A 27,518-nucleotide genomic window follows, 5' to 3' on the forward strand; every position below is an offset into this window, starting at 1 on the left:
GGGAGAGGTCGATACACTGGAGGGTAGGGATAGGGTCCAGGGTGAGCTAGACAAATTGGAGGATTAGGCCAAAAGAAATCTGATGAGGTTCAACAAGGACAAGTGCAGAGTCCTGCACGTAGGACAGAAGAATCCCATGCACTGCTACAGGCTGGGGACCAACTGGCTAAGTGGCAGTTCTGAAGAAAAGGACTTGAGGATTACAGTGGACGAGAAGCTGGATATGAGTCAGCAGTGTGCCCTTGTTGCCAAGAAGGCCAACGGCATATTGGGTTGTATTAGGAGGAGCATTGCCAGCAGATCGAGGGAAGAGATTATTCCCCTCTATTCGGCACTGGTGAGGCCACATCTGGAGTATTGCATCCAGTTCCACCCCCCCCCCCCCCCCCCCCCAAAGGATGTGGGGCAAATGGAGAGAGTCCAGCGGAGGGCAACAAAAATGATTAGGGGGCTGGGGCACATGACTTATGAGGAGAGGCTGAGGCAGGGCCGGCTCCAGGCACCAGCCCACCAAGCTTGTGCTTGGGGTGGCAGCTGGAAGGGGGCGGTGCGGCGCTCCGGCCCCCAGGGAGAGTGGGGCCACGGCCGGGCTCGCCGCGCTCCCCCCCGGCGCTCTGGCCGCCCTCCCCCCCGGCGCCCTCCCCCCAAAGAGGATGGAGCTCGGCTGTTCTCAGTGGTGGTAGATGACAGAGCAAGGAGCAATGATTTCAAGTTGCAGAGGGGGAGGTCTAGGTTGGATATTAGGAAACACTATTTCACTAGGAGGGTGGTGAAGCTCTGGAATTGGTTACCTAGGGAGGTGGTGGAATCTCCATCCTTAGAGGTTGTTAAGGCCCAGCTTGACAAAGCCCTGGCTGGGATGATTTAGTTGGTGTTGGTCCTGCTTTGAGCAGGGGGTTGGACTAGATACCTCCTGAGGTCTCTTCCAACCCTAATCTTCTATGATTCTGGCTCTGCCTTCTGATTCTGCTCCAACCACTGGGTAGCACTGCCTACATCCCTGTGTGTGACAGGTGGTTCTGTGCTTGATGCAATATCCAGCACTCCTTGTAAAAAGGAGAAGGATGATGGTGTGTTCCAAGTTGGTCATGAGCTGCTTAATCCTCTCTCTGCACTGGTCATCAGGCTGGTGAATCCCCAATGCTGCCAGCTTCTTCACTATTTCCTGGTACACATGGTCATTCCTTGTTAAAATCAAGGCCGGCTCTAGGATTTTTGCCGCCTCAAGCAGAAACAATTTTGGCCGCCCCCCCCTGTTTTTTTCTTACCCCACCCCCAGCCCCGCCTCAGCTCCGCCCCTTCCCCAAATCCCCAGCCCTGCCTCCTCCCCCCAGGCTCTCAAACCTGGGAGGGAGGGTGAGTAGCGGCGCGCGAATCAGCTGTTTCGCGCGCCGCGGCCGCTCAGGATCTCCCCCTCCCTCCCAGGTTTGAGAGCCTGGGAGGGAGGGCGAGCAGCGGCGCGTGAATCAGCTGTTTCACATGCCATGGCGCGCGAGCGGCAGCAGCGGAGGTGAGCTAGGGCGGCCGGGGCACATTTTTAGGGGCGGCATTCTGGCGCCGGCCATGCCGCCCCTAAAAATGTGCCGCCCCAAGCACCAGCTTGTTTTGCTGGTGCCTAGAGCCGGCCCTGGTTAAAATCACACTTTTTGCTCATCTCACACCAGAGAGTCACCAAAATCTGGCTGTGCCTATGACCCGGAAGCAGTGTGCTTGGCAAAGGACTTGTTCTGGTGGTGGCCATTGCAAATGCAGGAGCAGGTTCAATGTGTTTTCAGCTCAGCAATCAGAATAAAATGAAAGGGTTAAACACCGAGCTACTGTACTAGAACAAGAGGGGCCACTTCTGTGTCTTGGGAGTCATTTACCACTCTTGGGATCGAGAGGCTAAACAACACAACAGTGTCAGCAAACTCTCAGGGCCCGAGTCTGGGGGGGCCTTGGCCCAGGCCCAAGCTGTGTCCATACTGCAAAATGATGGCATTTGGGCCTGAGCCCCCAGGGGAACCAGACTTGACCCTTCCACCCCTGTGGAGTTCTGGGCCCAGGCCCAAGTCAGACAGAATTGTGTGTAAACTAACAGGGGTTTGGGCTTGCCCCTGGGTCTGAGCCCAGGCTTACATCGCAATGTGTACGTACCCTAAGTCTCTCTGACGGGAGCCCTGCTTTGCACTGGTGCAGTGTCTCTACACTAGAGGTTTGAACTGATGTAACTGCTGGGGCAGAGTCCCCTAGTCTAGCCAGGCTCCAAGGCAGAGAGGGGAAGTGCCTTCCACAAGGTCACACAGGAAGGCTAGCAGAGTGGTTCCAGCTCCCCAGGGCTGCTGCAATAAGGGAGAATGGAACCTACAAATCTTCAGAATACAGGGACATGCTGATGTCATACAGAGGGGAGCTATTGTTCCACCCAATGGCTGGAGGACAGCCCCCCCCTCTCCCCCCAGACACAAGGGCAATCCGTCGCAGAAATGGAATATCAGCAAAAACTCACCAAGTTTTTGGCCCAATACTACATGAACGGCAACCAGCACTGGAAACCACATGGGAAACCATTGCTTAACAAGCAGCACTCACAGTATCACTGGTAACGTTGGGCAAGCATGTTTAAAGAAGGGGAATTTTCTCGGTGCCCTCCCGTCTGCTGGGGCAGCTCCTGTGTGCCCAGGGGTTCTGCCCTTAGGATTGGTCACACACTCTGGAGGTCCCCATCTGAGGGTTTTCATTCTGCCCACAGAATCATGAGATTCTGATGCTGAGCTCAGGTTTGAAGAGTTAACTCAGGTGTCGGGTTTGAGCTATTCGCTATCAGGACACCTCCATGGCAGTGTTAGAGCCCCCTTCCCTTTGTTTCACCAGGAGTTCAGGGGAATGGCACTGGGACATTGTGCCATTCACAGTCAGGTCACAGATTTTAGTAAGTCGAGACTGATAGCAAACAAACATCATCACGACCTGACAGCTGTTCAGTGGCTGGGCGGCCGCGAGGTTGGTGGTCTCCAGTCACGGCATTCCCTCAATCTGCCATTTCCACCCCAATGGGCACCCTTGTCTGCAATCCCAGCGTGACTGAGCTCCATGATTCATCTCAGGGCTGGTGTGGGGAAGATTACCGCTGCCTGAAACCAGCATTGAATGCTCTGTCACTCCCTAGCGCAACATCCCAGGCCAGGCCCTGTGCACAAGGGCTGGCCACAGACCCAGTTCTTTACTGTTTTTTGTGCTATCTCTGTTGATTCCTGTTATAGTCTGTTTGTGCCGCTCCCCACATGCTCAAAGGCGCACTCTTTGAACGCAGCTGTTACGATTCTATTTTATCTGTATTTGAAGCTGGTATCAGCTCCGTACCTTAATACTCACCTTGTCACTTCTGTGTGTCACGGGGGCAGCTCCTCCCAGAGAGGGCTCAGCACTGCCCAAGGCTGTGGGGAGGGACTGACGCTCAATGTGTGTCTTGTTTGCAGGGGTCGCCTGAATAGAGAACCCAGCACGCTTCTGTTCCCGCAGATCAGCGCGCTGAAGGGCAGCAGTAAGTACAAGTGCCTCAGATGGCCTAGGCTAGGGGGAATCCTGCCTTCGACGGTGCTGCGGACCAGAGATGAGCTCAAACTACTTAGCTCAGCTGAGCTTGGGGTGCTCAGATCCGGCATTTTGCCCCATAGCCATATTTAGTAGGGATGAGAATCTCAGCAGGAATGACAATACTCTCTTCAGCACAAGCTTTCCGGGGAGTTTTCACAGTGAAATGCTTTATCCTAGGGCCAGCAACTACTCCTTTTTATTTATTAACAAATGGCTGCTGCTGGAAAGCGGGGCCCTCCCTTCCCTCAGCCAGGCCAGCAAAAGCCCCCATCCTGTCGTCACCCGATGCTCCCCTGCTGCCAACCTTGTATCCCCTGCCCTCCTCCTGTTGGGATACCAAGGAGGCAGGTGTGCACTGTGCCGGGTGGCTATGGTATGTCGGTGGCTACAATAGTCAGGCCGCAGGAGGCCGGCTCCCTCCCTTCCGAGTATTGTCATCCCTGCTGAGATTCTGGTCCCTACTCAATATGGCTACGGGGCAAAATGCCGGATTTGAGCACCCCAAGTTCATCTCCAGTTCCTACTGGTCTCCAGGAACAGGCGTGCCAAGGGGGCTTTCACTGGGGTTTGGGGAGCAGCACTTGGCAGCACACAGTTGCAGGGGAGGGAGAAAGGTTAGCAGTAGCACAAACAGCCAGGCTCCCCATTTGCACGCCCATCTGTCCGAGGCCAAGTCCCAGGAGGAAGCATTGCTAGATTCCTAAAGCCCCAGTCAGATTAGCCAGCCCATGTGTGGGGAGGAAACTTCTCCCAACATTCCAGACCTGCCCAATGCAACCACAGTCGCACCCTAAAACGCTCTGCGGCTGGCTCTAACATGGAGGCCCGTGGTCCCCACCACAGAAGAGTCCCTGATGTTTGAGCACAGGGAGGAGAGACCCCCATGGTTTGGGTCTAGGATCCAGCACCCTGCAGCACCAGCCGTGCCAGGAGCCCGCCCCACTGTGCCAGGGCAGGGGGGTGCCCAGAGCACAAGCTCTGTGAGGCAAGGCCAACCTACGCCTGTCACTCACCCTCCTACTGCACATCTACTGGAACAGCTGCTCCTGCTGTCCTCCACGATCCACCCAGCTCTCCTCACAGGGGACCCCCCTCTATTCTCACCAAACCATACCCCCGCTTTCCATGACAGGCCTCTCCTCGTCTCTCACCCTTCCACTCTCTCCCCAAAAAGCTATCTGCTCCCACTCTCCTCCCCACCCCACTGGGACAGGCTCTAGTTCTGGGTATTTTCCAACCAGTTGGATCAGACTTCTCCAAGCCAGTGCCGAGACTGGCCTCCTCCTCCTCCACCCACAGGAGCACCAGGCTCTTGCTAGCACTGTGCCCCAGTGCCTTGTGCTGCTGCTGAGTCCAGCTGAGAGGCAGCTGGCAGAGGGGCTTGGGGCTCCTGTGTAGCCATGAGTGGCTCTATAGTGTTTAGAAGGCATAGCATTGCTGTGCTAGAGCCACCTCCCACATGCCAGGGCACTGGCTTGGGCTGAACCAACCCAGGGATCTGATTGCTCAAACCTGGGATGGTACTGAACAAATGAGGGCTGCTGGCAGCTGTGCTTCCCCTGAAAGCCCAGCCAGCTCTGGAACAGCCCTGGAGCATGTAACTTACAGACAGGGCATGGACGACGCAGCCGGCCCTTTACCCCAATGAGCTTGGCTCCTTCACCACGTTGTGCTGTTTTCCTAGGCTACAGAGAGGCAATGGATAGCCGGCCACCGCTGGTCATCAATGTGGATAGCCCTGGACCAGCTGCCTACTCACCCCCCACCATGAGCTGCAGGGAGAGCAGTGCTCCAGCCTACAGTTTTGGGAAGAAGACACCCCCTAGAGGTACTCAGTGGGATGACCTGCTTTCACTCACTGACCAGATGTCTCCCCTAGCTCCCTGGGGAGCTGTCTTTGTTCTGTGTCTGGACAGCACCTAGCACCATGGTGTCCTGGCCCAGGATGCTACGTCCTACCCCACTCCAAACAATACTGGTATGTTTAACTTTTTGCCCTGGGACAGGGAGTAGTGAACTGCACAGCTGTGGCTCTGCAGGCATCTGTCTTGGTGGATTTGTTATTTCAGTCAGCTCTCCCCAAGTCCTATCAAGCGCTTGTATAGGTGGAGCAAAGGGCTCCTGGATGAAGGGAGCAGCTCCCCAAACGTACCCTTTGCTGGTTGTTTTCTCCAGAGGGTGGAGGCCGCAGATCCTGGCAGAAGTCCTGGTTCCAGAGCAAAAGCCCCTTTACCAGGAAGGCAGATTTTAACACTGAGCACAATGTAGGTGATGCTTGTTTTTCTCTTTGGTTGAATCTTTACAAATTCCTCTCCCCCAACAGAGCTCAGACTGGAAAAAACAGGAGGTGGTGTTCTCCCAGGCTCTCCTCTGCCAGCCCCACCCATCTGAGACAGAATGAGCAGCCATGGCATAGACTGTGTTTCTCACTCCTCTGGGTGCAAAGAGCCTTCATGGTGGGGAAAAAAGATTATTGCATGGCCCCGGACCTTGTGCAGCCATTCACAGCAGCGCAGAGCCAGTGCAAAAGGCTTGCCACTGGGAGCTGGTAGCATTTTACATCCACTCTGCATGAGTTTTACACGGGTGTACATGACTGTCCAAGGCACAGGGCAGGGACGGAAGAGGCTCAGACTCTAGTTGAGCTTGTGGCCAGCAGGATGACACAGGCAGTCAGTCACAGTCACATGAGGAGGATACCTCAGGCAGTAGGGGAAGCAGATGGCAAAGATAGACAGTGTAGTCACAGGTTTCAGAGTAGCAGCCGTGTTAGTCTGTATCCGCAAAAAGAACCAGGAGTACTTGTGGCACCTTAGAGGCTAACAAATTTATTTGAGCCTAAGCGTTTGAGTGTAGTCCCAGCATTTAAAGAGCTCGACATCACCCAGTAGAACTGGAGCAGCCTGGAGCCTCAGTAGCTGAGGCTTTGGAGTCTGCAGGCTGCTCCTCTTCACTAACGATCACCCTGAGCATCGCTTTAGCCACCCATGACCTCACCCTTTCTGTTAACTGAGGGGTCCCCGAGTGTTCTAGACCCTCTTTCCCCATAGACCCATGGTGCACGAGTCTCCTTGATGCTCCTGCAGTGGGATCTGCCCTGCACAGTAATGTCTGTTGCTTTGCTTAGCTCTGTGCTTTGATAAGAATAACTCTGTTCTGGTAGTGGCCGTCTCCATTCCACTACACTCAGCCCTCGACCCTGGGCCCCCGGCAGGCCAGCAGACCAGGGTACCCGAGCTACAGCATTGGGAGAAAGGGGAAATTCAGCCTGGTCAGCAAAGGTGAGTGCTCTGATCAGGGCCATAACCGGGTGGGGTGAGCAGGGCAGCAGCCCAGGGCACAAAGCCATGGGGGTGGAAAAAAATGACAAAAAAACGCCGTAGGGGGCGCAAATATGCTCACTCACCCCAGATGCTAAAATGCCTAGTTACAGCTCTGCTATTAAGACCGACTCCTCCGAAGTTCCTGTGCCCAGTAAGGTGGGCTCCTCTTAACTCTCTGACCATCTTCCCCAGCACACCTCTCTGAGTTGCTGGCTTACACTTCACTGCTATGGATGGGTCCCTCTCTTCTGCCTAGCTGATCTCAGTGCAGCTCTCAGCATTAGCAGTACTCTGTTGTTCAAGGCCTCATTTAAGAAGTCTGCTTCCCAACACTGTCCTCTAATAGTTTATATTCTACTGTAACTCTCTAGCTGTCCCCCATGCAGACACTGAAGAGCTGGCATTTTACCTCTTAAAAGGACATGGCTAAAGTGTTTTTTTTCCCATTCTTTTTCTTCACTGTTACTCAGCCTCATAAAATTTTGCCCACTCAAGGAGGGATGTGACTTGACAAGGCAGGTAAAATACACATCAAACCAAAAACCTGTTAGCTCAAACACAGCACGTTGTTGCTGTAGAGCCACATGTGAACACAGGGTTGCACACTGTAGTTGGTTGTTGAAAAGTCACAACACCTGTATATTATGGGAGCTACGGTCCTAGGGCCTGATTCTATGCTGTTAGCAAGACAATAGGGCAGACCCCCAACACCACTATCTCTTCAAAGTGTCTCCAGATTTTGTTTGTTTTAGGCCTGAGTTTGGTGTCATACTTTCCCATTTATTTTTCCAGATGCTCAAATTAATCCAGCACCAAATAAATATGACACAACACCAGCGTATTTCCAGGTGTTGCAGACCTCACCATCTTACTCTATAAGAAACCGGCCACAGGGGACTCATCAATGGGACAGTTCAGGTAAAGAAACATCAAAACCCTCTGCAATTAAATCTATTGCTCTCTGGCTGCATACACACTTAGAATCATAGAATATCAGGGTTGGAAGGGACCTCAGGAGATCATCTAGTCCAACCCCCTGCTCAAAGCAGGACCAATCCCCAGACAGATTTTTACCCCAGTTCCCTAAATGGCCCCCTCAAGGATTGAATTCACAACCCTGAGTTTAGCAGGCCAATGCGCAAACCACTGAGCTATCCCCCCCTCCCCTATTCTTCTTACCATGTTCCCATTTCTCTTCCTCTGAGATTTTTCAGGGGAAGGGATGGAGCAGACAGATGCCATTGTTGAAAACATGGGAGTAGGTCGTGTCAAGCTGGACACTAATAATTTCCACACTCATTGGTAACAGTGAAATGGCACCGACAGAAAAAAACGGATAGAGCAGAAGTTACAACCTTTATGAAGATAAAACAGATAGCAGCAGGCAACCTGGGGGCCACATATTTTGTCAAAGCTCAGTATGAACTAGGAAACATTCAGTTCTATTCTACATGGGAAAGTACCCACAGCAAAACAAGCAGCTTTGACTTAGTCCAGTGGTTCTCACTATGGGTCATGACCCAATTTGTCTGCACTGTCTTTTTGACAGTTTTGTGCTGGTTTAAAAAAAAAAAAAAATCATTCCCCCCCACTCATTACTATAGTAGCTGAAGTGTAGAGCTGGCCTTGGTTGGCATTTGGACCAGAGAATTTTCAGATTTACAAGATTGTCAAGAGTTTAGCTCCCATTTAGGTACCTCAAGAAGTAGCAAGGTTTTTAGGATTGCTCAGCATCCCCTTGAAAATCTGACCTCAGAACACAGGAATTTCTCTCCCGAAAAAGGGGAGCTGAGATAGAAAGATGGAAATAGGGACTGCTCTGTTCTAATCCCAGCTGACACCACCTCAGCAGCCAGGTTGGATAAGTCACTTGAGCTCTCTGGCTCAGTTTCCCCTTGTAAACTGGAGAGGTGAGCTAGGGTGGGAGGTAGCACATGTGCTAGGTAACAGCTGCAAAGCATTTTGAACATGAAAGGCTGGACAGTTGACTATTGTTCATATTTAGGAGATGCATAGCACTGCACACACACTATTGTAAATACTTCCAGAGACACATCCCTGACCTTCACACCATGAAGAGAGTAGGCTGTTCTAGCTCAGGAGTTACCCAGCAAAGGCTGCATTGTGTTTTCAGTTACAAGTTGTAGCCTGGTTCAGACAGTTAGACTATATAATTGCCCAGATAGGAGTGGATGTTACACTGAGACGAGGAAGCCAGGACAAAAACCATGTACAGAATGTGGTTCTTACATATGGACTAAATATTTTAGGAGTAAATCCTGTGGTGAAACTGCCATTGTAAGTGGGAATGGCGCAAAGTTACTGGTGCACTGGGCACAAATCACCGAAAACATGCACTGGTATTCCTGCCTAGGGTGATCAGATAGCCTGATTTTATAGGGACAGTCCTGGTTTTTGGGTCTTTTTCTTATATAGGTTCCTATAACTCCCCCTCCCCGTGTCCTGATTTTTCATATTTGCTGTCTGGTCACCCTATTCCTGCCATTCATGTATTTGGCTATTGTTATGTGCAGTTACCCAGCCTAGCTCTAAAATTACTATTTTAAGCTCTCTGGAAATCTAGCTCTTCAAGCATTCAGTTTAAGTTAGTACTTTTCCATTGAAGGGGTGGTTCACTTATTCTAGCATGTAGGCTCCTGCACCAGGGTATCTTCATAACTGGAACATTTAAATTAAAACAAGTAGGCTGCAGCATCTGAATTTCATTGGGTCTCTATACATCTAAACAACCCTGACAGACACATCAAGTGGGGCAGAAGCAGCTATGGAGTTGGTTGTTACAGCTGTAGGTGAAATCCTCAAGCTCATAAGATGCATTTCACATGCTAGAAATTAATTCATGGACAAAGCACTAAGATCCTGTTTTCATGTTGTTAGGAAAGCCACTGGTGAAATGCTGAGCAGAGACTCTTAGAGGGAGCCTTTTAGTACTAAGAGAAGGGCAGATAGTCGACAAGTTTAAAATGTACCAGCTGCTGGATTCTCTTCCTTTCAGGGAACACGCCAGGACCAGGATTGTATGATGTTGAGAAGGGGCACATAGCTCGTTTGCCCAGCTCTCCAAGTGTCATCATCCAGGGCATCAGAAGACCTAAGAGACATGAAACCGGGCCCTTCACAACTCTCTGAACAGGAGCTGCAAAGACCAAACTTTGCTCAATTTCCATCTGCTTGACAGCAGCCAATGTAGTGTGTTCATCAAAAGAGGCTCACAAAGTTAACACAGCCTAAGATTCATTATGCCGTATACTCTATTACTAAGTCACCTCCCTACACTGTGATTCTGATCTGAAACAACCTGTTAATTCAGAGGCAGAAGTACAAGCCCAGTACACCTACAAAGCTTGGAGCTGTACTGTAATAATGGGTAGCTTTCGCTGTTAGAAATTGAGGATGCTGCCATTCACCATACGTTTACTAGTAATAAACCCTTGAAAATTGAAGATTTAGACTAGGTGCCTATTACACACCAAGACTAAGGGTGCCTGCCTTCACTACCACTCAGGTTGAGGAGTTTGGAAGCACTCACTTTTCACCTGTTATTAAAACTGATTTGTCTAAGTATATTTAACATGGCTGGGTGTTCAGGAGTAACTTTCCATTTAAGATGGTAGCATTATATAATGTCAGGATCATACTGTATCCTGTTTCATCACTACCATGCATGAAAGCTTCATAATTTAAATGAGTTAGTGCTTAAGCTAGCCACCTGAACAATCTGCCTGCAGGCTGTACTGCATTTTAAACCATGACTGCAGATCTCCATAGCCTACACATGCAAAGATATCAGTATTATTTATGCTCTTCTAGCTGCTAGGTACACATAGCACTTGAGCATAAGTTAAGATTTGCACAGATTTACTATTCTGAATAAACCACCTGCTGGCATCATAGCAAATATGACTAAGTAACTTCTGACAAGCAGTACATATATTTATGATGGCAAGTTTTAAGAAGGATTGGAGTTAAGCAAAGCCAGTTCGAGTACAGTGGCACTTTATGTTCTACACCATGAGGTATAGTCTCCATTAGAATTAGAGACAATCTCCACTTTTAAACCTTTGTAACATTTCTGTAGCATGTTTTCTCCATTCCAAAATGCAGGGGGTGTCTCAAGTACAACCCGTTAGCGTAGCTAGTAAATTAGTTCACTGTGTGACCAGAAAAAATCCTGTAATCTTGATGTGGCATGTGGCAGAATACAAACTGTCTAAACACCAACCATGTGTTTAGATTCCAGCATTTTGCACCTTCAGATGAGAACCTAAATCCTGTATTTAAACTACCAGACCATTCTCAGACAACTGCAGGTTTTATTGAGGTTTCATAATTGTTACAAAAAAATCTTAATTAACTTTCATGTGTGAGTTCTTGGCTTCTGTCTTAGTTCTGTTGAAAAAAAGAAAAAAAAATAAGCCTCCCATTAGTAAAGAGATATTTGTTCATAGTCAATGCTAGTCAATTTCAACTGAAGTTTGAGACTCACAGCTGGGCACTCTATTGTGCCACTGTTGATGTCATCGATGACATCATGAGGATGTCTGCCATCAATATTGCAGCCAACAGACTGAGCAGTTCCTAGAATCTCCTTAATGGTTCCTGTAACAGAGAGACTGCATCTTAGCCCCACCCCACAACACAGTGGTGTGACATAGACCAAGCCTGACTTACTTTCAGAGTTCAGCTTTTTCCAGAAGAAGAAGGGAGAAAAAAAAAAAAAAAGAGCATGTCCCTGCTAGGTATGTTGGTAGCAGCAGTCAGTGACTTACGACAGCATGTTAACTCCAGTGCACATCTCCCTCCTGGTGGAAGTCTGTTAAATGCTGAAGTGTTTGATGAATGGGTGCAAGGAGGCTTGGCATGTGTTATATGGGATGCTCCCGGGATCCAGTGACCCCTAAAAAAATTTCAAATAGAGGTGCAGACCCCTTTGGAAAACTTAGGCATAGTCTGGGGATCACTAGGGATTGATGGATCACAAGTTGAAAGCCACTGCCCTATGCCATTTTTCTACCTATACAAGCCATAACCTCCATTCCCAGAGGTCTGCAAGGTGCATTAGCAGGCTTCACAGCTGAGGGCATAATGAGCATGTCCTGGAACGTGGGTCTCCTGCATGAGTGCAGAGCATTGACATACCCAGGAGACAACCTAGAAAGGTCACTGATGTTTCAGGACAGACAGGAAGGTACATGGAACCTTCCAGAAGGACATTCACAAGTTCCCTTAGTATCCCCCTTCATAGCTGACTCGGCTGAATGTAAGACAGGCCTGTTACTAAATGGGTCTGACCAACTTCTAAGACTAAGGTATCTTGAGAAACTGAATCAGATATGCAAGCTACTCAAGAGGATTTATATTGTAGTTTAGGAAGCTAGCTAATGCCCAGGTACCTGTCAGCAGAGGACCAGTTAGTCCCCTTTGGGAACAGACTGCACTGTGACAGGGTCAGAAGTATGGGGGGAAAAACATGTTCTGCCTCTGCCAGCTTGACTGTCCAATGCTCTGAAACTACCACTTCACACCAGGAAGTATCGTAAGTGAAAACCTACAGCAGAGGCTGAAGTTGCTGGCATGGAGCCCAGAGCTGCACTGTAGGCCAGCTAGTGGGTAGACAAGCAGGATGAGGACTTCTGCAGCCCGTCTGAGTTCAGAAGGCGGAGCTGGTTCAGGCACTCAGGACCAGCCTATGGCAGCCACCACATTAGTAACCCGCTAGCAGCATACTGCTCTTACCAGAGAGCTCCCGGGCCAAGGACCTGTGCCTCATCTGGCGTGCGATGTTTACTATCTCATCAAAGCTGACACTGCCACTGTGTTTAACTGTGAACAAAATCAAACCACCTGTGAGTCCCCTGAAAAGTATTAACCAAATCAGTTCAACTTCTCAGCCCTGGGAGTGGAGAGGGTAGGGGGATAATACACCAGCACACTCATTCCTTATGAGGTCTTGGTTTTATCGTCTGGTGTTCCCAGACTTTGGCACAGAGTTACTCACAGAGAGAATAACCCTGTTTCCTAAGCTGGTGTTTTCTATCAGCTCACCACTGGATTGTACCAGCCACTTCATACTAGACAGGTACAGTGGCAGGTGGCTGTTTTACTGAAGTTTTAGACAAGTCAATCTCCAGCTAGTCCAGAGGTTCTCAAACTGGGCATTGTGACACCTCAAGGGGTCACGAGCTGTCAGCTCCAAACCCTGCTTTGCCTCCAGCGTTTATAATAGCATTAAATATAAAAATGTGTTTTTAATTTGTAAGGGGGGGGGGGGAGGGATTGCACCCAAGAGGCTTGCTGTGTGAAAGGGGTCACCAATACAAAAGTTTGAGAACCACTGAGCTGGTCATACAAGTACAATGATCCACAGGCAGATCATTTCAATTCCCTGCATCCTAGGGAGTAATTTTCCCTTCAGATAGATTTGGATTGTACTTCTGTGCTTTGCAGGTTGGAATCTCGAAGTGCTTCACAACATTAATGAAGCCCCACAATCCCCTACAAGGTTGGCAAATATTCCCATTTTGCAGAGGAGTAAACTGGAGGCAGGCAAGTTAAGTGACAGCCAGCCAGATCTGGGCTGGCTGGATGCACCACTTAGCACTAGTAACCAATGGAAGTTAGCAAAACGGGAATCTTAGGGGGCAGGGATAGCTCAGTGGTTTGAGCATTGGCCTGCTAAACCCAGGCTTGTGAGCTCAATCCTTGAGGGGGCCACAGGGGATCTGGGGCAAAATCAGTACTTGGTCCTGCTAGTGAAGGCAAGGGGCTGGACTCAATGACCTTTCAGGGTCCCTTCCAGTTCTATGAAATAGGTATATCTCTATATATTATATTATTATTATAAATTAATCTTACTGTTCTTCTGCTTCTTCCTGTCACGAGGAGGCTCCTTGAGGGCTTTGATGATTAGGGCAGAGGCAGAAGGGACAACCTCAATCTAAATGGAGGAGAGGCACATGTTTTCTTTAGGCGATACTGAGGTCAGAAAGCAAATGCAGAATCCTTGACAGAAGAACTAGTCAGTCTCAGGACAGAGCTAACTAAACATCCTCCGACTCACACAGAATTGTAATTAACCTAAATGCATTGTATTTACTAGAAAATGCCTGTTGCGTCTTTCCATAGAGAAGAATAGTGTGACTCAATGTTCCCAGCCTTTCGGCACAGAGCTCTCCACAAACAGAATAGCCCTGCTTCCTAAGCTGGGGATTCCTCTCAGCTCACCACTGGAGTACACCAGTCACTTCAGTACAAGACAGGTATGGTGGCGGGTGGCTACAAGTATACTGAAGAGCAGTTGGAATATTTCAGTTTGGCACAGTGTTCCCCTGGTCTAAAAACTTGCTCTCTACCTTCCACCTCCAGTATTTATCAGTCAAAGGTTACACCTGATGTACTCTCTCAATGGTCTTGGAACCACGACGACAACACTAATATGATACCAACCCTGGCAGACCGATGAACCCACTTGTTTCTCTCCGCTCTGTTGTCATTAAACTTGATGGTCAGTTTGATGCCTGCTCTTGACTCAGACACACACCACTATTTCTGAGCACAGTGAAACACACAGCGCCGTTGGTCTAGACAGCCCTGAATTACACACTGAAATGCAGCTGCCTCTGGATGGTGGACCAGAGGCAGTTCTGGCCTTGGATACTCCCCAGCTCTTCAGAGCCTACAGAGATTAGGAAGGACTCTGTTTTTAAGGTCTTGTCCAGGAGACCCCCACACAGTAAACTGCATGGAACTCATTTTATCTACCTCGAAAGGATGAAGGGCTGAGTCGACCCTGCCGGGATTGACATTTGTGGTTCCAGCTAATCCAGGTGTTTCAAGCCTGGCGCTTCTACCACTAAGCCATCCCTTCTGGCGTTTAGTACCTGAGCTTGCCTGTTCTGGATAGTGAGTTTCACTGTGATCCTCAGCCCCTTCCAGTCACCTGTTGCCTTGGCGATGTCATCACCAACCTTTTTGGGAGACTGAAGACAAGAACAAGCATTTAATTGACTTTTTCTCTTCAGAGTGACATTTTCCAACACACTCATTTATTTGAACTCCTGTATTATGTTGTACACTTCATGCCCTGTACCTGGAGTTATTTTTATTGTTGTATTTGAAAGATTCCCCTCTTGCCAAACAAACAGCTACATTCACTGATGTGAGCAAATACAAACCCTCCTGTGTATCTCTGCAATCTCATGTAGAGAAAAATGCCTCAGCAGAGCAAGCCACAAACCCAGAAGTGGCAGCAGGGACTGCTGGACACACATTAGACAGCTTTCTGCAGCTTTTCCTCTGCCCTGACTGGCCATTTGCACCAATCCACTCCCACCCTCAGTCATTCCTCATCACACTTCTCACTCCCTTCAATGGCCTTTTTATTTTGCTAATCTTCCTCCCCTCCCCCCTCAAAAAACCCAGCTCAATACCACAGCCCCCTCACACACAGGGAGGTACACTAACATGTTCACACACCAAACCCAAAGAGATACAATAGCCCAGTTATACAAAAACAATGCTAAATTCAATTTCTTGCAAGTTTGCTCTCAGCCCAGTCACAAGTATCAAACTCACATCTATGACAAACCCTACAGCATTTTAGAAGAGCCAACTCTTTTTATGTAGAGCAATTTTCATGCACTGAGAGTAACTGAACACTTTACAGAGACTGCTAAGGCAGTAAACAGAGATCCTAGCTAAAAGGGAAGTGGGTACACTGGATTCCTGTAGTTAAAGAGGCAAATGACTCAGTCTAGCTCAGGACTCATACATAGTTAGATTTCAGCTCATAGCTATTCTACAGTGGGGTTTTAAGAGATTCGCGTTGGGACAAAAATAAGTAATTTAACCCTAATTATACCCTTTTAATAGATTAGCCATCCAGGTATCAGTTACAGCAGCATCTGTTAAGTACATTTTATTACCGTGAGCTACATATAGTAACAGCTTTCCCAGCACTACTTACCAAACCCAAAGGGCCGATTTTAGGTGCCAGCGCAGAAGTGGCACCGACCTCCCCGCCGGTGCATCTCAGGAACACTAAGGTAAAAGCAATACAGAGCGGTCAGGGAGCTCACACAGCCCGCGGTCGCTTGTAAGGCTTTGCTATAGCCACCTGTACCCAATGACAAACCCAAAGAGGGTCCGGCTGTACGCAGCACGTGCAGCCTGAGCTGCCCACGGAGAACAGCAGCCACGTGGCACCCAGGGCCGTAGCCCAGGCCCCAGCCAGACGGCAGCTGCGCAGGGGACACCCACCGGCTGGCCGTGTCTCATCAAGCGGGATGAGATCGGCTGTAACGCTGCACAGCCCCCGGCTGACCGGGCCACGCTGCCAGGCCTCGGTTAGTGGCGCGCTCGGTACCTAGGCCGGGCACCGGCAAAGCAGAGCGCGCCAGGCCGCCCCACGTCAGACAGCAGCGGAAACCACCTCAGGGAGCGCCGCGCTCCGCTCCCCGCCCCGGCACAGCGGCTCCCCGGCGTGTCGCGGCCCTAGGCCCGACATCTCCCGGGCCGCCCCCCCCCCAACGTACCGACTTTGATCTCGTTGGGGTCGAACTTGGGCGGCATGGCGGCGGCGGGCCCGAGCCGGATCCGGGGCGCGAGACACAGGCAGCTTCCCTCACCTCCCGGCCTAGGATAGCGCGCATAAGAGACCGGAACCGCCTCCGATGGCGCAACATATACTAGCCGAGATCTCGCGAGACACATGCAAGCCACACCCTGGCCACCATGTTAGCTGTGGGCAACAGCCCCCAGGAGGGCGGGGGAGCTCGCCCGCCATGTTGTGTGTGGACAAGGCCCCCCAGAGGCGAGCTAGCCGCCATGTTAAGTGTGGGCACAGAGCTCCGCGGAGGGAGAGGCCCAGCCGCCATGTTATCTGTGGGCAAGGCCCCCAAGGAGGGAAGGCCAAGCGGGGGCCTAGGTCTCTCCCCTTCCCTTACAGCAGGACCTGGCTCCTAGCGAGGAATGGGTGGGTCGCACGATAACAAATCCCCTGTCTAGCTGCAGGTCCCTATGACTTCGGATCGCGGGGCGGCTCGCTGTGTAAGCACAGCCCTCACCAGTCCCAAGCCTGGCGAATGGGACGCTCTGCCTCTCTTGTGGCTCATCTCTGTGGCGGGTAGGTCAGGTCATGTGACCCCGCAGCCGAGGGGGCGGGGCACCCGGAAGTCCCTATTATGACAGCGGAAAGTGGTGAGTAAGGGAGCGAGCTCGGGCATGAGATGAGTCCGCGCCTGGGGGCGGGGAGGGGCTGTCTGTGGGGCTCCCCGCCGCCTCTGGCTGTAGCTGTCTGGGGCTCCCGGCGTTGCCCCGGGCTCGCTGACGCTGGGCTGGGCTGGGCTGGCTGTACCACCGCGCAGGTTGCCAAGGTCCCGTGGGGCTCCCCCCGCCAGAGGTTTCTGTGACAAGCTGAGTGGGGGGGAGGGCTCCCCCTCCCGGCCCCGCTGTTCGGCCTGAGCTGGGAGGGGAGCGGCTGGTTCCCTTGGCGTTGCCCCCTCCTGCAAACTGCCCGTCAGCCTCCCGTCCTCTCCGTCCTGGCGAAGGCCCTTTCCTGCCTCTGATGGGTTCCGCACCCAGGGGAGATTCTGGCTGCACAGCTGAGTGGCTGGCTCGGGGCTTGTCAGTATCTTCAGAGACAGGCTGGCACGGTCACCCTTTGCACGTCGCAGGTGATATAAGGTGCATGATAAAAGAAGTGTATCACAAGGCCGTGCAACTTAGCATGCTCACAGGTGTGATGTGCAAATATACCCAGAAAACTGTTACAAGAACATTATTAAAGGTTTGACGTTCAGGCATGACTCAAAGTTAGGAGATGCCAGTATTCAGACTGGAAATAAGGTGTAAATGTTTAACAGTGAGGGTAATTAACCACCGGAGCAACTTACTAAGGATTGTGGTTGATTCTCCATCGCCGACCATTTTTAAATCAAGACTGGCTATTTTTCTAAAAGATCTGCTCTAGGAATTATTTTGGGGCAGGTCTGTGTTGTATAGAAAGTCAGACTAGTTAATCACAATGGTCCCTGCTGGCCTTGGAATGTATGAAAGAGTGCTTGTGCAACCTTAAATCAACCTCCTTGTGTGTATGCATGATACAGTCTGTAATTACATGGTCATATGGTATTTGACATATTGACACCCACATGTGTCATCAGTGTGGTTAGAACCTTTAGATCCACCACATAGACCTCGGCCACTTGAACCAATGGAGTAACTGATAGCAGGTTGTGCACTGGAGGGGAATAAGAACATAAGAATGGTCATACTGGGTGAGACCAATGGTCCATCTAGCCCAGTATCCTGTCTTCCAGCAATGGCCTAGTGCCAGGTGCTTCAGAAGGAATGAACAGATTGGGCAATCGAGTGATCCATCCCCTGTTGTCCACTCCCAACTTCTGGCAGAGGGTAGGAACACTCAGAGCATGGGGTTGCATCCCTGACCATCCTGGGTAATAGCCATTGATGGATCTATCCTCCATGAACTTATCTAATTATTTTTTGAATCCTGTTGTGGTTTTGGCCTTCACAACATCCCCTGGAAACAAGTTCCACAGGTTGACTGTGTTGTGTGAAAAAGTACTTCCTTTTGTTTGTTTTAAACCTGCTGCCTATTAATTTCATTGGATGAGCCCTGGTTCTTATGTTATGTGAAGGAGTAAATAACATTTTCTTATTCACTTTTCCCACACCAGTCAAGATTTTATAGACCTTTCCACATGTTTGTTGACCCCCTCAAAGAATCTAATAGATTGGTGAGGCATGATTTCCCTTTATAAAAGCCACAGTAACTGTTCTCCAACAAATTGTATTCATCTATGTGTCTGATCATTCTGTTCTTTACTATAGTTTCAACCAGTTTGCCTGGTACTGAAGCTAGGCTTACCAGCCTGTAATTGCCAGGATTGCCTCTGGAGCCTTTTTTTAAAAATTGGCGTCACGTTAGCTATCTTCCAGTCATCTGGTACAGAAGCAGATTTAAATGATAGGTTACCACAGTTAGTGGTCTTCATGTGAGCTGAGTGTTCCACCCATCCAACTGGCTCCCAGCCTTTCCACCCTCTGTTTTCTTCATTGGCTCTCAGTTCCATTTTCCTCTCCATCCTCTGGCTCTCAGTCCCAGTCTCCTTGTGCATCCAATTCCAGCCTATCCTCCCCACACCAGCTCCACGCCTTCTTGCCCAACCAGCCTCCCTGCCAAACTAGTCCTAGCCTCCCCTTCCTTCCTGACTCTCAGTCTAGCTCCTTGCCCAGCCAGTTCTAGTCTCTCCTTAACTTCCTGTCACAATCTGTTCCCCACCCAGTCCCAGTCTCACCAGACTCCTTGCCCCAGTTGACTCCTTTCCCACCCCCATGGTCCAGCTTTTGTCCCTTCTGTATTTGGATCCGGCAGCTTCCTCCTCCACACAGCCTGGGTGCCAGCGAGGTGGTGGTGTCTCTGAGAACATTATGAGGACATTGAGAGCTCCGTGCTCTCAGTTCCAGTGACCTGTTCCGCCCCAATCTGGAGCAGTAATTACAGGTAAAGTCCAGTTTTTCCACTGTAGCCCTGGATTGGCGCATGCTCAGTCACTTTGTGGGGATGGCCCAAGTGCAATCTGGTCACAGGTAGAAGTTGCGAGAGGATGGCACATGCTTAACCTATGTGAATTGTGATTTTTTTCAAAAGGCTTATAACTCAGCCATGTTTGGGTGGATTTTCACACGGAAGACAAAAAGCCTTTGGGTCAGCAATGTGCCATCTCCTTGCTGAATGTCACCAGCTCCAAAGCATGAGGGCACTAGAGCATGTCAAAAGATCGCCAGATTTTTTTTTTAAACATTGCAAAAGGACTTATTTTTCCCTAGCGTTGTTCTCGGAAATGGCTGAACCATTTTGGCTGAAATTTTTGAAAATAATTCAGTCTGTGACAAACACCTGGCATGGACAACTTTACCTTAAATGGTTGAAATCTGGCAACGTTATAAACAATTGAAAATAGAGTGTTATAATGGGATGTGTCAGGCAACCTTAATAGGCCAGTACTACCAATAATATAGTGATGAGATTGCTTTCATGTACACAGCACCTATGGAAAAATGATAGTCATGTAATACTTTCTGTTTATCATGCACCCAGGTCATGTGCTGTGTGCCAGCTAACCCACATCTGCTGGATGACTTCCTGAATTTCTGAGCAGTTTCCAAGCAGCTGCCATTTAAAGGACCCAATTTGCCAGACAACCGGTTGAAATTTCTCCTTCTAAACTGCCCTTCACAGCAATCTTCAGTCTTGGAGCAGTGGCATAGTTAAGGGCCCATGTCTCACAACTGATTGGGGATAGAACCAGGTCTTCACTTTCCGCTGGGATGCCCAGCACCCAGTTCTAGCCCTGGAAGGACCTGAGATATCAGACCTTCCACTTCCCTCATTGTTATGTCAGAAAACTATTTTAATGTTTAGAGGTCTTTACAATGTATTATTTACAACTGTCCTCACCCACTGCAGCCCTGTGTGTTTGGGCGCATATAATCTACGGCAGCCTACCTTTGTAGGTGAAAGGCCCTGAACATTGTATCAGTTTAGAAACCTAAAATCTTGCAAACACTTTTACAGTGTTTGACATATATAAAATATATGTGGGGATACGGTAGGCATTAAGAAACCCTGCCTTCCCTGACTCACTTGTGCCTTCACTGCTTGTGAGTTATGCAGCTACCCCAACATCAGCCAATAAAACCTTTGTAATGGACCAGTAACATTGTGTATTGTGTGTGTAAATTTCTACGTAGAGTATCATTTTATAAAGCACTAGGAGCCATTCAAACAGCCAGATCTGGATTGGCTGAATATTCCTAATTCTCTCGTTCTGCCTCTGGTGCTAGCTGCTCTTAGATTAGTTCTGACTGCTGGACTGTTCCATTTTAAGGTTATTCTGAGGGAATGAAAGCTGCCATATTTTTCATGAACTTAATGTCATTATTTTGTTGTTTATATTATAAATCTTAATAATGTCTGGTGCTGTGATGCTCCCTCTGATGGGACTGTATCTGCCATGTGCATGTATAGCAGATAGTAATACATCAGTAATACATAGTCCCAGTCACAGCTCATCTGAGAAAGAACCATTCAGTTACTCTTTGCAACCCTGTATCCCAAAGCTCTTTGAGGTTTTTGGTACATTATCTCCAAACGGTAGTAACCCTCAGTGCATGTTAGTTCATGCAGGCCTCATTTCTGAAGATAGGAATGGTCTTGGTGTACTACAGCACTCTCACCTTATTGCTATTGTTGCTACATGACTTGCGGTATTGTTTGCATAGTTGCTGGTTAATTCAGGATTGGCCAAATGTGTCCCACAGAGTCCATAATTCGGTGTAACAAGGCCACCCTAGTGTTTAATATGGCAAGACTGTCTGCAAAAACTACAGGTCGCAGCATCAATACTCAAGCTTGAGCTGAGAGGCTTGTCCTCCAGGCACTGCAGTTTGGAATTTATCGTCTCTGCAGCCCATGCCACTGCATATGACTAACTCGGTGGCAATCAACTCTGATTTTATGGGCAAAGTTTAGGTGCACTTGCGTTAACATAGGTCAGAATGAAAGTGATTATATCTTGAAAAGTCTGCCAACTGAAAATGGGCTTTAAACTACTAGATGTTTTAAGCAAAAGTATTGGGTGATTAAAATTGGAGAAGTATCCTACTTGGATTCTGTATTTCTGTCTAAAAAGCAAGTGCCTGAAAGGTATTACATTAGCACAAGGCAAAGGTGGGGTTTAAAAGCATAAAATAATCTACTGTAATGGCAGGTACTGCCTGGATGCAAAATAAGCATCCAATTGGGCACTCTAATCCTTCTGCCAACATGGAGTCTCACTGATTTATGGGGATCATCTGGCAGAGTCAGCCTAAACAAAGACAAATGCAGAGATGGTGATTTTCTCTTCTTTTTACTTAGAGTGAAATTCCTTAACACAGGCTCCCTGTCAACACCTGTTACATACACTCCCTGACTCTTCTGCCTTTGTTTACACTGATCGCTTTCTGCCACTGAGACAGATCTGGAGTGAAAAGCTAAAGATGCTGCTGTTCTTCCGTAAAAGGAAACCCAGTGATGAGGCCCGGAAGCGCCTTGAATACCAAATGTGCCTGGTAAGCTTAGGGGTGGTGCTTTTCCCTTTTCTGTATCACTCTTTTGGATAAGGATGCTAAGCTGAACTCCCAACCACTGGTAACTACAGATCCTATGCCACTTTCACTACTAGGTGCTACTGCAGTGCGAATAATAATAATGAATGAAAGTCCAGGTGTTTACCTGCACTGTGATTTGGCCAGGACAGCTGGGGTAGATCCTCAACTGATATAAGTTGTCATAGCTACATTGAAGTGAATGAAACTACAATGCTTTATACCAGCTGAGGGTCTGTCCCCTGGTTTATATTCTGCTTCCTTAAAATAAACCCCAGGTAGTTTTTTCACCACTTCTAAAAGTAGTTGTAGAGTGGTGCTGGCATAGGATGACTGCCATGTTGTACCCCAGAGGCAGCCACATTTCGGTAGCAGGAGATTGATTCCTATTTAAGCAGATAGCAAAGTGCTTCAGGATGAAAGGCCTTATGCACTGTATGAGGTGTAGCTGGTGTAACTGAGAAGAGATGAGTGGTTTTAGACTTTTTTCCCTATTCATAATTTTAATCATTTAGAGACACTAGCTAGCCAAAGGATCAAATGTTGCTTTGGATGTCTGCATCCAATGTGTGTATTTTAAACTAGTATGATGTATAAGCTCTGCCTCTCTAAGCACTTCCTACCATCTTGCTCTGCACTAAAACCTTCATTTAAAGCTGAATTTGGCCCCTGTATTTTCTGACACGTATCTGCATGACATCAGTTTCACTACCTGGGTTAATAACAGTAGTTACATCTAATTGTCTGGTGAAAACAGGAATGAATAAATATGTATTAATAATGCTACTCCCTGAAGTCATTACTTTGGAAATGATTAGACCCCCAAAATGTAATTTACCTTAGAAGCTGCAGAGGACTAGAAGAACTCTTCTTCCAACTGGTCATTGTATCTTTTAATAGCTCAGATGAGGATGCTGAGAGTTATGAAGAATTGCTCTTGTGACTTGCAGCTGCTTCTAATTCTTCCTAGTAACCCCAGCAGCCTGACCAGTGAAAGTGATGGTTTTCTTTGTGTCTGAACATTACAGTGATTCATTTGTTCAGAGTCCAATCAACTAATTGGACTGGTTTGGCAGTTGTTGTTAGCCTCTGTCGTGTTCCCCATCACAACTCCCTTTCACTTTTATGTTCATGTAAGCTGCCTTCATTTCAGTGGACTGTGTGAAATGAATTTGCGGGGAGGGCGGCTTTGGCTAGTTCCTAGTGGGACAGGTGTACATGTCACAAAATACACAAAAATGGTCGCTTATAGGCCCCCTTGTTGACAGTCTCAGCAGAGAGGCCAAGGACAGTGAACCTACCCTTTTACCCCAGATATGGTTGCACCATGTCAGGATTGGCATATTGGTGGGGCAGTAAAGGGGCAGCTTGCCCTGGGCATTGCTGGGACTTTACCTGTTCTGGAAATAAATGGGAGCTTTGGTCTCCAGGGCTATCAATCTGTTACTCCACCCACCCTAAAATTCACTCAAACTTCCACCTTCACGGATAAAGCTTAGGTGGTGTTTGGAATTGACTTTTTGCTCCTTGAAACTTGTCTGAGGGGCTCCAATTCAGCAAGGTGCATAAGCACGATAGAGCTTTTGAGTCAGTAGGACTATTCACGAGTTTAAAGTTAGTCATGTACTTAAATATCCTCCTGGATCAGGGCCTAGGTGCTTATGCACTTGAAGACCCTGATCCATCCCCCCTTGAAGTGAGTGGTGAAACTCCTACTGCTTGTAGTGGTGCAGGGTCAGGCCCAAAGTGTGTCTCTGCTCTGGAAAAGTGTCTGTAAAACTAGCACTGTGGGGCCTGGTGTTTGTTGTCCCAGGATTATTGCCATAGTGGCTGTGCTTAGTCTCCAAGTGAAAGGATTTTTTTTCTAACTGCCAGCCCTGTAGACTCAGTCTGGGCTCCAAGTCAAGCTGGACTCTTTCCATCCTATGAGCATCACTAATAATAACAAGTTTGGGAGGCCAAGTTATGCTCACTGCTGCAACCTCATTATTGCCTTCAGTGATAGCAACAGGTTTACACAAGTGCTACTAACTGGAACATAATAACCGCTTTACACAAGAAGGAATGAATCCCAGCTCCCCTTTCAGCAGCTGAGTTAGCCCTGTAGCAGGAACAGAAAGCAGCAGTAATTACTTTTGTTCCTATAGATAGCAGAATCTGATTCTCAATGCACAAAGGGAGTAAGTCTGATGACTAAGAGGTGTCATTTTTACAGTAGTCCCTTTATGTAGTAGAGCCTCCCTCTCATTCATGGCATGATCTATTTCTCTCCAGTCCTAGAGAACCAGGAATTATGTCACTAAAACACTTTCATATGCTCTCTGTTAAAATCTTCTCGCACAAGTAAGTGACGTCTCTGCTCTTGATACAGAAATTCACTTTGCTGCACAAACAATGTTTGTATTGTAGAATTTAGTTTCTTGGTTGCATGAGCAGGGCTGCGGGTATAACTATGGAATATACTTTGCATCTAATACTTGCCCTTGATTGTGGTGGCCATAACAAAGAGCTGTGATTAAATTTCTATGTCAGCAGGGTAGTTTAGCCAACATGCAGCAAGAGGCCACTTGTCTCTCTAAGCATTCTAAAGCTGCAGCACATATCTTTATCTCTTTCTCTCTCTGTAGGCAAAAGAAGCTGGTGCTGATGACATTCTTGATATATCTAAATGTGAACTGTCCGAGGTATGTGATTTGCAGAGTGAGGGGACCTGTCCAGCTCTCTCATTTCCTCCCAGTACTGAACTTCAGTCGTTATACTCTGATGAGTCTAGAGCAGTGGTCACCAACCGGTCGGTTGTGATCGACTGGTCGACCCTGGAGGATCTCCCAATTGATCATGATCTCCAGCTGCACAGCGGGGCTGCCTGCCTGTCCCGGACCCACGCCGCTTCCAGAAGCAGCCAGGGGCAGGGGTCTCCCTCCACACACTGCTCTTGCCTGTAAGCATCGCACCCACAGCTCCCATTGGCTGGGAATGGGGAGCTGTGGCCAATGGGAGCTGCGGGGGCAGTGCTTGCAGAGAGGGGCAGCGCCCGGAACCACGTGCCGCCCGCCGCCTCCCCCAGGGGCCACAGGGGCGCATTGGCGCTTTCCAGGAGTGGCATGGGGCCGAGGTAGGCAGGGAGCCTGCCTTAGTGGCAGCCACACTTCATCGCCAACTGGGAACTGCTGGAAGTAAGTGCTGCCCAGCGGGAGACCGCACCCCAACCTTCAGCCCCGAGCCCCCTCCTGCACCCCAAGCCCCAGTCCTGAGCCCCCTCCCAGAGCCAGCACCCCAAACCAGCCCTGAGCCCCCTCCCGGAGCCAGCACCCCCATACCCCCTCCTGCAACCCGAACCCCCTCCTGCACCCCAAGCCCCAGCCCTGAGCCCCCTCCCGGAGCCAGCACCCCCATGTCCCCTCCTGCAACCTGAACCCCCTCCTGCACCCCAAGCCCCAGCCCTGAGCCCCCTCCCAGAGCCAGCACCCTGTACCCCCCCTGCACCCCAACCCCCTGCCCCAGCCCTGACCCCCCTCCCAGAGCCAGCACCCCGTACCCCCTCCTGCACCCCAGCACTGTGCCCCAGCCCGGAGCCCCCTTCTCCACCCAAACTCCCTCCCAGAGCTTGAACCCCTCACCCCTTCCTGCACCCCAACCCCCTGCCCCAAGCTCAGCCCAGAGTCCCCTCCTACATTGCGAACCCCTCAGCCCCAACCCAGAGCCTTCACCCCCTCACGAACCCCAACCCCCACCCCAGCTTGGTGAAAGTGAGTGAGGGTGGGGGAGAGCGAGTGACTGGAGGGGGGGATTGGAGTGAGTGGGATGGGGCTTTGGGGAAGGGGCGGGGCCTCATGGAAGCAGCAGGGTAGATCCTGGGTTGCCCTTAAATTCAAAAAGTGATCTTGGGCATAAAAAGGTTGGAGACCACTGGTCTAGAGACAGAGATGAACCTCTTAACTTATCTGTGTCATCACTTTATCCGTGCAGAATTGTTCCCTCTTTGTTCAGTCTTGTTCATCTCTTGAAGTGTGGGGCTTCTGCCCCTTTCTTGGGAAGTCTTCTCTGTGGCCTAAGACAGTAGTTCTGCACCTTTTCCATATTAGGAACACCCTCCCGTTTAGCAATATAGGAAGAGAAGGGTGGTCAAGACCCCCAACACCTTATTGTGATCCCAGGTTAAGAATCCATGGCTTAATATATCTCATTGTCAGGAAATTTATTTGTGAAAGGCTAACGGTTGCTTTTCTTAACTTTATCCCTTTCGTACTAGACCTAGGAATCTTGCAACCTGTGCTTATTTACCTGTACAGTAAAAGTCTGTGGTTCCAATACAACTAGGCAGCTGCTTTAAAAAGAGAGAAAAATCCTAACTGCAAAGCAAGGCCCCTCTCCTAGCTTTGTCTTCTTCTAGGCTGCCCACAAACTTGGAACAACCCAGATGTTGAAAAGCGAGGACAGTAATAGTGAGTGAGGAATTGCCATGCCCTTTAGCGAGACACATCTTCACATTCTGGCCCCCTGATGGTCTGTGAGATGCAAACCCACTGATGTTTCACCTTCATGTGAACAAGACAGGTCAAAGCATCAGTGGTTCCAAATGTGCCATGGTGCTTGGTACTGGCTAAAAGTATGCGCTGATCTCAGTTTTCTGACTGCCCCCTGTGTACAGTTGCCAACATATGTAAAGGCATCTATCCTCTCCCCTTTCCCATTTGGCCAGGGTGTGTGCTGGGGGTTACAAAGACATGCTGGGATCCCCATTTGTATAGTGACTCATTTAGAATGTGCCTGGGCTTCTGAGGGATCTGCACACTGCCTGTTAAGCTGTCCAAGTCCTGGACAGCTGCCCAGACCTAGCAGCACATTCTCTGTTAGCCCGAAGTCCCTGTTGTGCTGCCCAGGGCCACTGGTTGATGTTCACAGCAGTGCAGTGAAGTGCTGGGTCCTGGGACCAGCTATTGACTAATGACAGAGACCAGTAATCTTAGAATCAGTTGCGTTTTTAATGAAAGCGGATTGTTCAGTCCTGTGGATGGATACTTTAGAAATGCTTAGAAAAGTAATGGCACGTTGCAATGTATCATTGTGACATACTGAGCTATTTTTGTGCTTGATTTCAGATTCCTTATGGCGCTTTTGCAACCTGTAAAGTTTTGCAAAAAAAGGTAAGAGAAGTCTAAATACTAAACGTTATTACAGTATGTGAAGTGCCTGTGTAGCGTATATGGGCATTTAGATGATGCTTCAGAGGAAGGTGAAATCTCTGTCCTTAATGCACTTGGCCAGTTGTGCAATGCTATATATAGAGGGTTTTGTGATGTTTTCTTGGGGCACCCAGGATTCTGTTATCTTGTTACTCCCCTGCCTCAGTGAGAGAGAGACTTGCTGGTGCTAAACGTGGTGTCAGTTCCCTATCACTCTAGTCAAACAATCTACTCAGAA

The 27,518-nt window shown here is 49.1% G+C and overlaps 3 protein-coding genes and 2 non-coding genes across 9 annotated transcripts in view; 2 read left to right on the forward strand and 3 right to left on the reverse strand.

Moving 5' to 3' along the window:
• The first annotated feature begins 2,465 nt into the window (after positions 1-2,465).
• On the forward strand, positions 2,466-10,049 carry STPG3 (sperm-tail PG-rich repeat containing 3). Its single transcript, XM_026658726.1, has 6 exons — positions 2,466-2,581; positions 3,459-3,523; positions 5,261-5,404; positions 5,752-5,840; positions 6,740-6,857; positions 9,916-10,049. The coding sequence occupies exons 1-6, from the start codon at positions 2,466-2,468 to the stop codon at positions 10,047-10,049; spliced, it is 666 nt and encodes a 221-aa protein (XP_026514511.1).
• Positions 10,050-11,213: 1,164 nt separating this feature from the next.
• Positions 11,214-16,585, reverse strand: RPL12 (ribosomal protein L12). The gene is made up of 7 exons (XM_024200290.3): positions 16,454-16,585; positions 15,886-15,959; positions 14,801-14,899; positions 13,776-13,857; positions 12,657-12,743; positions 11,407-11,519; positions 11,214-11,309 (listed from the first exon to the last, which is right to left on the reverse strand). The coding sequence occupies exons 1-7, from the start codon at positions 16,488-16,490 to the stop codon at positions 11,304-11,306; spliced, it is 498 nt and encodes a 165-aa protein (XP_024056058.1). The 5' UTR covers positions 16,491-16,585; the 3' UTR covers positions 11,214-11,303.
• LOC112106838 lies at positions 12,885-13,012 on the reverse strand. The gene has a single exon (XR_002908131.1). It is a non-coding gene; the product is annotated as a small nucleolar RNA SNORA65 (small nucleolar RNA).
• LOC112106839 lies at positions 14,063-14,192 on the reverse strand. Its single transcript, XR_002908132.1, has one exon. It is a non-coding gene; the product is annotated as a small nucleolar RNA SNORA65 (small nucleolar RNA).
• A 96-nt stretch (positions 16,586-16,681) lies between the features above and the next one.
• LRSAM1 (leucine rich repeat and sterile alpha motif containing 1) overlaps positions 16,682-27,518 on the forward strand; it is a 50,332-nt gene continuing 39,495 nt past the window's right edge. Inside the window, exons 1-5 of one of the 5 annotated variants that reach the window (XM_026658709.2) lie at positions 16,682-17,117; positions 19,318-19,446; positions 20,044-22,058; positions 24,722-24,778; positions 27,197-27,241. In XM_026658709.2, the coding sequence (XP_026514494.1) occupies positions 21,987-22,058; positions 24,722-24,778; positions 27,197-27,241 (174 nt within the window). In that variant the 5' untranslated portion in view covers positions 16,682-17,117; positions 19,318-19,446; positions 20,044-21,986. Of the gene's footprint in view, positions 17,118-18,906; positions 19,447-20,043; positions 22,059-24,721; positions 24,779-27,196; positions 27,242-27,518 lie in introns of those variants that run through there. The other 4 variants (XM_026658710.2, XM_026658712.2, XM_029913174.1 and 1 more) reach the window with 4 other exon arrangements.

The sequence above is a fragment of the Terrapene carolina genome, unplaced genomic scaffold, assembly GCF_002925995.2.
Source record: "Terrapene carolina triunguis isolate 2854851 unplaced genomic scaffold, T_m_triunguis-2.0 Scaffold508, whole genome shotgun sequence".
Taxonomy (NCBI): Eukaryota; Metazoa; Chordata; order Testudines; family Emydidae; genus Terrapene; species Terrapene triunguis.